This window comes from Lepidochelys kempii, chromosome 6, assembly GCF_965140285.1.
Source record: "Lepidochelys kempii isolate rLepKem1 chromosome 6, rLepKem1.hap1, whole genome shotgun sequence".
Taxonomy (NCBI): Eukaryota; Metazoa; Chordata; order Testudines; family Cheloniidae; genus Lepidochelys; species Lepidochelys kempii.
In genome coordinates this window covers 106,370,268-106,383,507 of record NC_136385.1, presented here as the reverse complement: position 1 = coordinate 106,383,507, position 13,240 = coordinate 106,370,268, and the positions used below count along the sequence as shown (strand labels likewise).

Genomic DNA, 13,240 nt, shown 5'->3' with positions numbered 1-13,240 from the left:
CTGTTTAATTTATGAGTTCTAAAACTTTCTCTATTCACACCTCAGTCTGGGGTAGTTCCTCAGACTTGTCACCTAAACAGAATAGCTCACGTGTGGGAATCTCTCTCACATTTAACTTCAAAAAGGGGAACTGCACAAAAGCAAGGAAGCTAGTTAAATGGAAATTAAAAGGAACAGTCACAAGAGTGAAATGCCTGCAAGCTACATTGAAACTATTTTAAAACACCATAATAGAGGCTCAAACTACCGATTCAAATAATTAATTCAGCTTCTGTGTGATGACTTTGTCTTTCTTGATGCTCCTTTAGCACCTCGATCATCCGTTGACATGCTTCCTGCTTCTGATGTAGTTTAAAAATTTTGCTGTTAGTTTCTGTGTCTTTTGCTGGTTGCTCTTCAAATTCTTTTTTGGCTTGCCTAATTATATTTTTACACGTGACATGCTTATGCTCTTTATTGTCCTGTCTATTTGCCTCGAATTTTTGAAGGATGCCCTTTTGCCTCTCACCTCTGTTTTAGTCTGCTGTTTAGCAATGGTGGCATTTGTTTGGTCCTCTTTCTATTTTTTTTCATGTGGGGTTTACATGTAGTTTGAGCCTCTATTATGGTGTTTTAAAATAGTTTCCATGTAGCTTATAGGCATTTCACTCTTGTGATTGTTCCTTTTAATTTCCGTTTAACTAGCGTCCTCGTTTTTGTGTAGTCCCCCTTTTTGAAGTTAAATGCTACAGTGGTAGGTTTCTTTTGTATTTTGCCCTTTACAAGGATGTTAAGTTTAAGTATATTATTGTTGATTTTACTGAGTGGTTCAGCTATGTTCACCTCTTGGACCAGATCCTGTGCACCACTTAGGACTAATTCAACAATCGCCTCTCCCCTTGTGGGTTCCAGGACTAGCTGCTACAAGAAGCAGTCATTAATGGTGCCTAGAAATTTTATCTGTGAATCCTGTCCTGAGGTGACATGTACGCAGTCAATATAGGGATAGTTGAAATCCCCCATAATTATTGGGCTGTTTTTGTAGCCTCTCTAATCTCCCTGAGCATTTCACAGTCACCACCATCCTGGTCAGTTAGTCAGTAGTATATTCCTACTGCTAAACTCTTGTTAATCAAGCTTCGAATTTCTAAGGTACCATTTTCTAAGATACAGTTTGATTCATTTAAGATTTGTACTATATTTGTCTCTATGCTTTCTTTCACATATAGTATCAGTCTCCTACCAGTACTACCTATTCTGTCTTTCCTATATATTTTGTACTCTGGTATTACCATGTCCCATTGATTATCATTGTTCTACCAAGTTTCTGTGATGTCTTTCATATCAGTATCTTCATTTAATGCCAGTCACTCAAGTTCTCCCATTTTAGTATTTAGACTTATAGCATTTGTATACAAACACTTATAAAATTTGTCAATATTTAGTTGTCTGCCTTCATGTGATTCAATTGAATGGGACTCTTTTTCATTTGACTGTTTTTCTTCAGTTCCTACCTCTACTTTATCACTTTCTATCCTCTCCTCTTTACTAGGATATAGAAGTATGCTCTTTAATCAATCCTCTCCTAAGGATTGTATTGCCTGTCCTCTGTCTGAACTGTGTGCTTCTCCACAGCTTTCAGCTGTCCCCCATCTCTTAGTTTAAAAACTCCTCTATGATCTTTTTAATTTTACATGCCAACAGTCTAGTTCTGTTATGGTTTAGGTGGAGCCCGTTCTTCCTGTGTAGGCTCCTCCTTTCACAGAAGATCCCCCAGTTCCTAATAAACCTAAATTGCTTCTCCCAACACCATCATCTCATCCATACATTCAGACCCTGCAGTTTTGCCTGTGGAACTGGAAGCATTTCAGAGAATGCTACCATGGAGGTCCTGGACTTTAATTTCTTACCTAGCAGCCTAAATATGGCCTCTAGGACCTCTCTATTATGTTTCCCTATGCCATTGGTGTGTATATATATATATATATATATATATATATATATATATATACAGCACATATACCATAACTACCACTCCTCCCCAGCACTGCACTTATGTCTATCTAGATGTCTCAAGAGGTTCGCAAGCTTTGTACCTTCCAGGCAATTCACCGTGTGGCTGTCCTGGTCATCACAAACCAACTATGTATATTTCTAATAGCTGAATCCCTGGTTACTATTATCTGTTTGTGCCTAACAACTGGGATTCCCTCCCCCGTAGGGGTATCGTCAGTGCAAGAGGATACCATGATATCATCTGGAAGGGGGGTCCCAACTTTTCCCTCCATTCCAGCTTGATGTTCTTCTTTCCCAAGACATTCATCCTCCTCCACAGTACAGAGGCTGAAATGTGGCCAGGAGCCTTTCAAATTATTTAAAAGCTAAAATCAGCATCCAGGGCCATATCACATCTCCCTGCTATAAAACTCACAGGATAGGTGGGTCTGTAAGGGGAGAGGGGAGATCTGTAAGGGCCCCCACGCTGCAATGGAAAGGTCAGAGTCATACTACAATATTTGCATAAGACATTTTTCCATGTCACAAACAACCTTGTTTGGCACAGATAATTTAACATTTCTGGCTAAAATCTGTCTTTTATTTTTTATCCTCAGCGTTTTAATACTTATAATCAATACAATAAAATCCACCAACAATGACAACTATAAGAGGAAACCTAACAATAAAAATCCTCAGTTAAGAGAAATCCTGCAGATGTAGACCATCCTACATGAATATGTGATGGCAAAATAAAAATAAATGCATAAACATAAATGCAGAGTTCCCACCAACTGGATGCAATGCTAATGTCCTTTTAAATGACTGAATCTCTAGTGTTGGCAAGGCAGCGATTCCTTTAAATGCCATGTTGCTGATAACCTTGTCTTTCCCTGAAGGAGCTGCAGTCTCGTGTTCCTGAGGGGCAGTGTCTTTTTGAAGATCTCCTTAGTCTTCAGACAGTTGTCGGGACCTCTGAAGACGTGGAGGACCTGCGTTATCAATGGATGCTCTATAAATCTAAACTCAAAAACTCCAGCAGCTCATTGGTAGGTGAATGGGCATCAGAGGTGTTAGTATTAAATACACTGTAGTACTTTTCCGTAATTCTTTTAGGTAACCACTGCTTTTTGACAGCTATAGTCCCAATCCAGTAAGGACATAAACAGGTGCTTAACTTTCAGTGTATAGGTAATCCCACTGAAGTCAATTGAATATATTTATATATACACGCACTTTCAATATTCAATTAGAAATCCTGTGGCCTCTTTGTCTCCACACAAGCAATGCTCATTACTTTTCCTTGAGTAAAGACTTCAGATTTGGCCCAATAGTGATATCATCTAACATGATATTGTGTAAGGGACTGGGGCATAGATGGTCTTGCCTAGTGGTCTCAGCTGGGCTGAAGCTGCCCACCAGGGACAGGAGTCGCTGAGCTGGAGTTGGAGGAATTGCAAGGCTAGATCTCATAAACAAGTGTCAGGGTCAGAGTCAGGCCAGGGTCAGAGACTGGAGATCAGAGGCAGAACTGAGGGTTGAAGTCAGGCTGGAGTCAGAGATCAGATATCAGGAGTAGAGGCAAAGTCTGGCATTGCAGCACACTGAAATCTGTGTAGTTGCCCAGACAACTTCCTGGGGCAACTACTGGGGTTAAGTGGGGGCACTTGGCCAAACAGAGGGCTGCAGGGTACTGTCACTCTGGGTCTCTTGGGTTGTATTTCCTGAGGCACCTACTCTCCACAGTGCTCCCTGGCAATGCCTCCATATTGCCTCCCAGGGGTACTGTGGGAATATCAACTCCCCTACATTCTAGAGACCTGGGTTCTAGTCCCTGGGCCCTTATACCATGTAGTTGGTATGTGTGTGTGTAATATATAACTTTCTCTTAGACATGTAATGAGGCAATCCCAATCAGGGGCTTCCTTCCCTTCCCCCGCCTGCTCCTTCTCTCCCCCACAGGATGTTCTTTTGCACAATTACTGTAACAAGGTTATATGCCCACATAACTTTATTTGTGTAATTGTCTTCTGTTCTGTGGTGCTCTGTGAGTCAATGTGATCAGTATAGTCAAGAACAGAACCGATTGTCTCAGAAAGAAACTACAAAAGGCGCCAGTTTCTTTATCACATTCACTTCATGGGCTTAGCATTTGGAATGGTATAAAGAGCTGATGTCATAGACAATTGTAATTGATTTTAATGTGAGGACCAAAGTATAGGTCTGGGTAAACATAAAGTTTTATATCAGAGAGTTGTATGTGAAAACATTGTAAAGAAGATGGAGTTTATCCAGTAACAAATATTGCAAATAATGATAAAGATATTTACAGTTAGTTTAACATAAATTTGCATAGTTAAGTCCTGATTTTCCAAAGTGACTAGTGATTCTGGGTGCCAAACTTTGAGGCCTGGTTTTTAGATTGTGGGTACCTGGCACTTTTGGCAATAAATCCTCTTTAAAGTATTGTAACTTGGGCACCTGAAAAATGAGCCACCTAAAATGACTCAATATTTTAGAAAACCTTGGCTGTAAGGTGTGGGAGAAAATCTGTAGTTTTAGTCCTTCTCCGCTAGTCTTCAAAGAAGCTGTCAATGAGTTTCAAATTGAAAGTATTTATTTAGAACACAAATCCTTTGATTTGCAGTGGAGGTGAAGGGCAGTCTCTGTTAATCAGAAATAGTGTAAAATCAGAGTTATTGTGTGGTACATTTTTTGCCCAAGTACCTTGTGTAAGAATACATTTAGTCAATAGGTGTCAGTAAAATCAAAGCTATTTCTTAGGTAACACTGCATCTAACTTACATTGTTAGGAAACAAAATCCATTTGGGCTTTATTTCTGTTGTGCATTAAAAAGCTCATTAAACACCAATCACCTGCTGTTTCAGCCTATCCAGATGACCAGAAATTTGAAAGAAACGTTCCCCCTGTGAAATGAATATTCCATTATAGGTTCCACTGGGATCTCAGTTTCATGGTATTTTGTGTTTGTGTTTATATTTTTCTTTTTTTTAAACAGACTCCTAGATCTTTGGAAGAACCTGATGGATTCAGAAAGGTACAAAATTTTCCAATCATTAAACTCAGAAATGTTAGATTAGAGGTTTCACAGGTAATTACTTTTAAATGAGATTTTTTTTAAGGTTCTTTAAAAGAGTTGGATGCCTTAGGATAAGTGTCTATGTAAAGTACCTTAATAAGGAAGCTGCTCTTCTACAAGGCCCGGGGTACATTTAAAAATTAGATCAACCTAGCTCCGTCGTTCAGGGCTCTAACATTTTTCTTTCTTTTTTTTTTGCACCCTGAGCACCATAACTAGGTTGACCTAACCCCCAGTTGAGATGAGGCTAGGTTGATGGAAGAATTCCTGCAGAGTTGGGTTAACTACTTCAACAGAAAAATCCATTCCACTGGTATAGGTTATACTTCGGTTGTAAGTGACACAGATGCAGCTGTAGCTGACCTGCTGTAGAAGCTATAGTGTAGACCAGTGGTTTTTAACCTGCGGGCCGCTTGCGGCCCACTTAGCACATAGTTGCAGCCCATGTGACATCCTCAGGGCCATACAGGTTATATATATATATATTGTGTGGATGCATCCCACATAACACATAGAGGAGAGCTGCATATGCGGCCCACAGTGGTAAAGAGGTTGAGAAATATTCCAAGTTTAAAAAGGAGAAGCAGTTTCCTTTTTAAGGGTATTGCCCTTGGACTATCCTGCCATCACAGAAGCATAGGAATTGGATGTCTGTCCATCTCCTGTGTAGATGAGGGTGAACATTTTTGAAAGTGCCTAATAATAATTAATAAACATTTGGGAGCTTACATCCTCTCCTCAGCATTCTCTACTGGCTGTGTTAGGTGGCTCTCCACTCAGTGTGTGCTGGCTTTTATGAATCCTGTTCTTAGGTGCCTATCTGTCCCTGTGCATTATATGGGGAGTCTGGGCACCTAACTTGGTGCTGTGGATTCCAATAGGGAGTGGGATGCCTAAATGTTATGCATTGCAATGCTGAGCCTAAGTCTCCTTTGTAGATCTAGCCCTTAGGAGCCTAAATCTCATTGGAAGTCAACACTAGCCTGGTGGGCTTTGCGGAGTCCCAGAATTGAGTATTCCCCCGGTGTAGTTTTGTGTAAATGAATCACATTGTCTAGTGCTTGCACAACCTTGTACAGAATTGTAAATCCCTTGCTTACAAGTCCCCTGCTGATTAATGGTTGTTTAAGGCTGGCCTGGGTATTGGTCACCTCCTTTGTTGTTACTGGAGAACTATCAGTGGGCGACTCCCAAACTCACAACATATTTCAATAACAACCATCTAACAGAATCTCATAACTTCATACACACTAACAATATACATATTTTGACAGAACAATGGGTCTCAGCAGATATCTTACATGGCATGCTTTGTATGAAACAACACACCCATATAGGAATGATGTATATGGGGGTTACTGGGTGCTACTGTGGGGTACAGTGTGTTACAGGTTCCTAATTCACATTTTGAAATTTTAATTTAGCTCATCCAGTCCATGTCCCTTCAAGTGAAGAATTGTAGGTAAAGTAAGGTAATATGCCTAATGCTATTAGACTAAGCCCTGATTCTGTGCAGCATTCTGTGAAGGAATTTCTCTTGGGACTCACATAAAAGGCTGAAACAACAAAGAGCAGAGACAGTAGAAAAGACAAAAAGGGATAGGCTTGAAAGAAAAGAAGAAAACACCAGCTTTTGATTAAAGTTCAGGAACAGTTCTTCTTTTGGAGCCTGATCTTGAGTCTTTCCATTTCCCTTAATGGGATTGAATCAAGCCCTTTATCTCTACCAGCATTTGCTTGGTTCATAAAGTTGGCTCCCACTTTACATCATCTCATCTGCCATGTTATTAGATTGTATAGATTGAGACTTTATTTACACAATACAAAGTTAAATGAATGGATAATGAGTTTTGTGATTATATCACCACACAAATAACTCTTGATCTCTCCCCCTGAGAACAACATCTCACTCCTGTTAAGGGATGCTAAACACTCACACCTGGCATTAAGTCCCCTTGTTATGCACACCTCATCTTGTCATCCCTGAGTCCTCCCCATGCCAAGGCTTCCCAATGCAGCAAGGCTATTCCCCAGGTGTACCAAAGATGCGGTAAAGCCCTACCCAGTTCTTATCCTGGTGAAGTACTAGTATGTGCATTGTGATACCCACACCTCTCTTGAATAATTCTGGCCAATCTTGAACCCTCATGGTAACCCCCAAAGCCTTTACGTTATTGCACCTGCAGCTCAGCACTAGGCATTGGGTGTAGTGAACCAAATAGCAAGATCACTGGATGTTTTTTCAGCATGATAGCTCAAGTGGCAAGAATCTTCCCTTAAGTTCCTGATCAGACTAGGAAAACAATGTGTCATCTTAATTCCTGCTGTAGAAGCTGTCAGACATTGAGTAAAACTACTTTTCCTTGGTAATGACCCTAAAGGGAAAATTCAAAAAATCGATCAAGGACTTTTTTTTTTAATATGGCTCTCTTGGTCAGAGTTGCGTGTAGCGGAAAATGCTTGTGGCTCTGTTGTATCTCCATTGAGCAGTGAGATTCCATCCTTGACTTCAGCACAGCACCTTAATGTTGGCTGGTACTCAGTCTCTCTCATCCTCTTGAGCCATGTGCAGATACACAGGTCATTTCCGATGATACCTGCATGAAATATTGGCCGGTTAGTATCAGTTAGGCCCACACTAGGCAAGTCATCTGTGCCAAGGAGTACTGAAGCCCTTCCCTGACCTCTGAACAACTACCCAGTGCAAAGGGGGAGAGACAAAGAAATTCAGAAGAAGAATGAAAAAAGAAAAGGAGTACTTGTGGCACCTTAGCGACTAACCAATTTATTTGAGCATAAGCTTTCGTGAGCTACAGCTCACTTCATCGGATGAAATGAGAACACGTTGTGGGCGAGAATACAATAGTTCCCTTTCCACCTAAAAGAACATTGTCAGGCAGTTCTAGGTGCCAGGTGATTTAGAAATGCTAATGATCCAGATGCTGCTGTCGTTTATACCTGCCAGTGTACACCAGTGATGGTCCATGGACCTCAATGGAGTTATCCCAGATTCATATTGCTGCCACTGAAAGCAGAATTGGGTCCATTATGACTAGAAATACATCTATGAGTTAAACATCCCCTGGCATAACAGCATGGGTCCTAACTCATGAGAATTAGAAAGTGACATTGACCAGTCTGGTCTCAGTGCTATCTGAGCTGGGAGAAGGACAAAAAGCATAAATGGGGAGGTGCAAATGAGAGTTTTAAAATATTTGTAGTAGTTTTTTAAAATTCAGGTTAAATAATCTATGATGTTGTTAGTAGCTGAGTGAAGGATTTTTAAATATACGTTTTATGTCGGTTGCATCCCTTCAAAACTGCAGCAAATGAAAATTCTCTGGGTGAATGACTAATAATGCCCTATGTTAATTAACTTGTACCTGAAATAGTGTACCACTCATGGGAAAGGGCTGAATCACCTCATAACTTGTAAAATCCACTCCCCTCAGCATATGTGCAGTAGGAGCAGACCCCGGTTTGGGGGACTTGAATGGTGTCTAGGCCATGTGCTGATCCTCTGCTCAGGGGGTGAATTTCATCTTGGATGATTTGTGCCATCCCTCTTCCATGTGGAGCCTTATAGAAGCAGCAGCAGGGGCACGATGTCAGGTGCTGATTTGATCTTTTGCTTCCGTGACGTGTTTTTCCTGGTGATTCTCATTTCCTCTTCCGTGTTTTAATAGTTTGGGGTGGGGGATAGAAGGGCACAGATGCTGCCAGTCTCATTCCATGTCGTTCTGCTTCCATTCCATTGCCTCGCTGCATGGCTGAATGTTGTCAGAGCCTCTTCCATTTATGACAGGTTTCAGAGTAGCAGCCGTGTTAGTCTGTGTTCGCAAAAAGAAACGGAGTACTTGTGGCACCTTAGAGACGAACCAATTTATAAGCTTATGTGCAAATAAATTGGTTAGTCTCTAAGGTGCCACAAGTATTCCTTTTCTTTCTTCCATTTATATTAATGTGCTTCTTTCTACTCACTCCCTCTCTCATTCTTCTTGTCTACTGAGGACATGCCCCTTGCTAGACCTTCCCCCAGGATGAACACTGTGGGATAATGATCTCTTTAAGAGTGATATCTTATAGACGAACCAAAAAAAACCCAAAAAGCATTTGCAGGAAATTGTATCAGCGGCTGTGAGTTTTTGGCAGGTGCCTGTGATGGGGTAACATGTGTGTATTTGTGTCTGTAGTTTACCTAGCACATTGGGACATTATAGAGCAAATACTAAACAATAATGATGATAAATGTTACCTTCAAAGGTTGGCTCCCAGCCAACTGAAAATATTCCATGAGCATTTTTAGAATAAACAGGAAATCCAAAACTTGTTATTTCTGAGGTTAGGTAGCACTGTTCGATTTTTTTTTTCAAAGTAATTACAGTTCCTTGCTGCACAAATAATTTTGGCTTTATTGTTTGTACAAACAAAATAATTAGGGTTTATTAAATTTGTAGTCACCTAATTGCTTCTCTTTGAGAAATTGCTGGATGTAATCTCAAGCGGCACATGGGCAAGAGGGAATGTGTAATTTAATCTTCTTTAGAAGTCACCATAGATCTTGAGTCAATCAAATTAATGCAGCCATCCAGGAAACTGTGGATAAAGCGATAGCACTCACTCCTTGTCTCGGAGAAAACAGTAATAACACAGACTGAACTTAAGATATGACGAGAAGTATACAGAAAACAAAATCCATTTACAGTAACACAGCATATATATATATAGTGTCCTGTTAAAAATGCATCATAGATTTTATGTCTTTGGTGGTCAGACTCATGGCAGGTGTTTGGTCATTTGAAGTCTGCTGTAAAATAACATGCTTGGTAAAATGGAAAATGCTTTTTAAAAAGTGCATTAAGGCGACATATTTTTCCCAGTTTAATGCATATTTTATGAACACTGAGGAAATCTTTCCTCCTAAGTAACAGAACTCTTTCCCCTTGAACCAAAACTTCAAGGCCAAATACACCAGATCTTTGGAGTAGTTCAGATCTGGATCTTAGATTTGTGGCTGGAGCCCATCTTTGCTCCAACCATGAACATTTTCTTCCCAAGGAGAATTTGCCTAAGTGGTTTTTGTTCATTTCTTGTGCACCCAGGCCAGCCTGTACGTTTAGGAATCAAACAACAATACATGCCGCAAGTGTGCATGTTTCACAGCAAAATGGACTTCTTACCATTTAAAACAGTGACATAGATTCACCCCTCCAGGGACATAAGTGTAGAATCCCTGCTTTCTGGGCTGACTGTGCAGGCCAGGGCTGCATAAGGGAGGGCAGCGTTCAGTTTCGCTGAGACTTTATAGGAGCCCCATCAGCAGACGTTCCAGGAAAAAGGCTGAATCAACCTGGCTTTGCCTCCTCCCGTAGTGGGAGGCTGGGCCAGGCAGCTTCACTCACTATTGAACTGCCTTACTACTGCATCCTTATTCTGCTGCTAAGGGATCTTCTGGGGAGTGAATCTATCCCAGTGTTTGGAGATCTAGCACTGGTTACAGTACGTGCCCAGAAAGTGGAATCTCCTATTTATCCACATGACAAACCAGCACTGGCAGCAGCAGTGCAAGCTGCATACACTGCCCCATCCTGGGTCTGTAAGGTGAGACACCATCCTAGGAGTAAGAAGGTATCTTAGTTTCCATGTCCAGTGAGTCCAAAGTGATATCTTGTATCATCTTTCTGCTGAGGATGCCAAGAAGCTTCCAATTAGTTCTGAATGAAGGTGTGATGTTCATTTTCTTTGCAAGAAAGATACTTCCAATGAACTGTTCTGGTAAAGGAAATTTTAGCATTCTTTTATGAAGGAATATTGTAATCACCCCGTAAATGCAGGAAGCCGGAGGGAGTTGTGGTGGCTAGAGGCAGAATAAAGTCAGTTTTTGGCACCTTTAAACACCTTTTTTATATTTGTATAAGGACTGCCATCCACCTTTGACTCTGGTAGGGTTCTCAATGCACTTGTTTGAATAGGACCAGTTTAAATACATATTATCTTGTTTAGAAGCCTTAGCTATAATTCTGCTTGGGATTATTCAGCAGAACAAGGATAAACCAGAAAGTTGTGGCCAGGGTCCTTGTGTATAAAGAATTGTCGAAGGCTGCTCCAACAGATCCAGTGCCACCACTTTGCCTGTGGCATTATTATCCTAAGTGCAGGTTGTGACATATCTATCAGTAGAGCTGGCTGTCGTAAATCGATCCGTTTCACAGTAACATATTGGCAGCGTACTTAATTTTAAGCAACTTTGCAGCGGAAACTTTCAAATGTCGTCCATGTGCCTTCTGAGACTCAGGGTATGTCTACACTACGAAATTATTCTGATTTTACAGAAGTCGATTTTTGGGAACAGATTGGATAAAGTCGAGCGCATGCGTCCACACTAAGTACATTAATTCGGCGGTGTGCGTCCACAGTACCGTGGCAAGAGTCGACATTCCGAGTGGTGCACTGTGGGTAGCTATCCCACAGTTCCCACAGTCCCCGCTGCCCATTGGAATTCTGGGCTGAGCTCCCAACGCCTGATGGGGCCAAAAATTTGTCACGTGTGGTTATGGGTAAATGTCATCAGTCAACCCTCCCTCCGTGAAAGCAATGGCAGACAATCATTTCACGCCCTTTTCCCTGGATTGCCTGAGCAGACACCATAGCACGGCAAGCATGGAGCCCGTTCAGCTCACCGCAGCAGTTATGACCATTGTAAACACCCCGCATGTTATGGTACAGTTTATGCAGAACCAGAACCTGAAAAACCATGTGAGGAGGCAACGGCAGCGCGGTGACAAGAGTGATGAGGACATGGACACAGATTTCTCTAAAACCACGGTCCCCGGCAATTTGGAGATCATGATGTTGATGGGGCAGGCTCATGCCGTGGAACGCCGATTCTGTGCCCGGGAAACAAGCACAGACTGGTGGGACCACATAGTGTTGCAGGATTGGGATGATTCCCAGTGGCTCCAAAATTTTCGCATGCGTAAGGGCACTTTCATGGAACTTTGTGACTTGCTTTCCCCTGCCCTGAAGTGCAAGAATACCAAAATGAGAGCAGCCCTCACAGTTGAGAAGCAAATGGCAATAGCCCTGTGGAAGCTTGCAATGCCAGACAGCTGCCAGTCAGTCGGTAATCAATTTGGAGTGGGCAAATCTACTGTGGGGGTTGCTGTGATGCAAGTAGCCAATGCAATCATTGAGCTGCTGCTATCAAAGGTAGTGACTCTGGGAAATGTGCAGGTTATAGTAGATGGTTTGCTGCAATGGGATTCCCTAACTGTGGTGGGGCTATAGATGGAATGCATATCCCTATCTTGGGACCAGACCACCAGAGCAGCCAATACATAAACCGCAAGGGGTACTTTTCAGTGGTGATGCAAGCACTGGTGTATCACAAGGGATGTTTCACCAACGTCAACATGGGATGGCCGGGAAAGGTTCATGACGCTCAGGTCTTCAGGAACTCTGGTCTGTTTAAACGGCTGCAGGAAGGGATTTACTTTCCAGACCAGAAAATAACTGTTGGGGATGTTGAAATGCCTATAGTTATCCTTGGGGACCCAGCCTACCCCTTAATGCCCTGGCTCATGAAGCCGTACACAGGTACCCTGGACAGTAGTCAGGAGCTGTTCAACTATAGGCTGAGCAAGCACAGAATGGTGGTAGAGTGTGCATTTGGACATTTAAAGGGTCGCTGGCGCAGTTTACTGACTCGCTCAGACCTCAGTGAAACCAGTATTCCCATTGTTATTGCTGCTTGCTGTGTGCTTCACAATCTCTGTGAGAGTAAGGGGGAGACGTTTATGGTGGGATGGGAGGTTGAGGCAAATCGCCTGGCCACTGAATATGCGCAGCCAGACACCAGGGCGGTTAGAGGAGCACAGCAGGAAGTACTGAGAATCAGAGAAGCTTTGAAAACCAGTTTCATGACTGGCCAGGGTACCATGTGACACTTCTGTTTGTTTCTCCTTGATGAAAACCCGCTCCCTTGGTTGGCTCTAATTCCCTGTAAACCACCCGCCCTGCCCACTTCGATCACAGCTTGCTTGCAAAGGAAATAAAGTCACTATAATTTAAAAACCATATATTCTTTATTCATTGATTATAAAAATAGGGAGATAACTCACAAGGTAGCCCGGGTGGGGTGTGGGAGGAGGGAAGGAAAAGGCCAC

At 42.0% G+C, this 13,240-nt stretch overlaps 1 protein-coding gene across 11 annotated transcripts in view; it reads left to right on the top strand.

The window, feature by feature from the left end:
- SYNE3 (spectrin repeat containing nuclear envelope family member 3) overlaps positions 1-13,240 on the top strand; it is a 96,356-nt gene that overhangs the window by 62,810 nt on the left and 20,306 nt on the right. For 9 of the 11 annotated variants that reach the window (XM_073349571.2, XM_073349569.2, XM_073349570.2 and 6 more), the window contains 2 exons: positions 2,874-3,023; positions 4,995-5,033. In XM_073349571.2, coding sequence (XP_073205672.1) covers positions 2,874-3,023; positions 4,995-5,033 — 189 coding nt within the window. Of the gene's footprint in view, positions 1-2,873; positions 3,024-4,994; positions 5,034-13,240 lie in introns of those variants that run through there. The other 2 variants (XM_073349572.2, XM_073349575.2) reach the window with 2 other exon arrangements.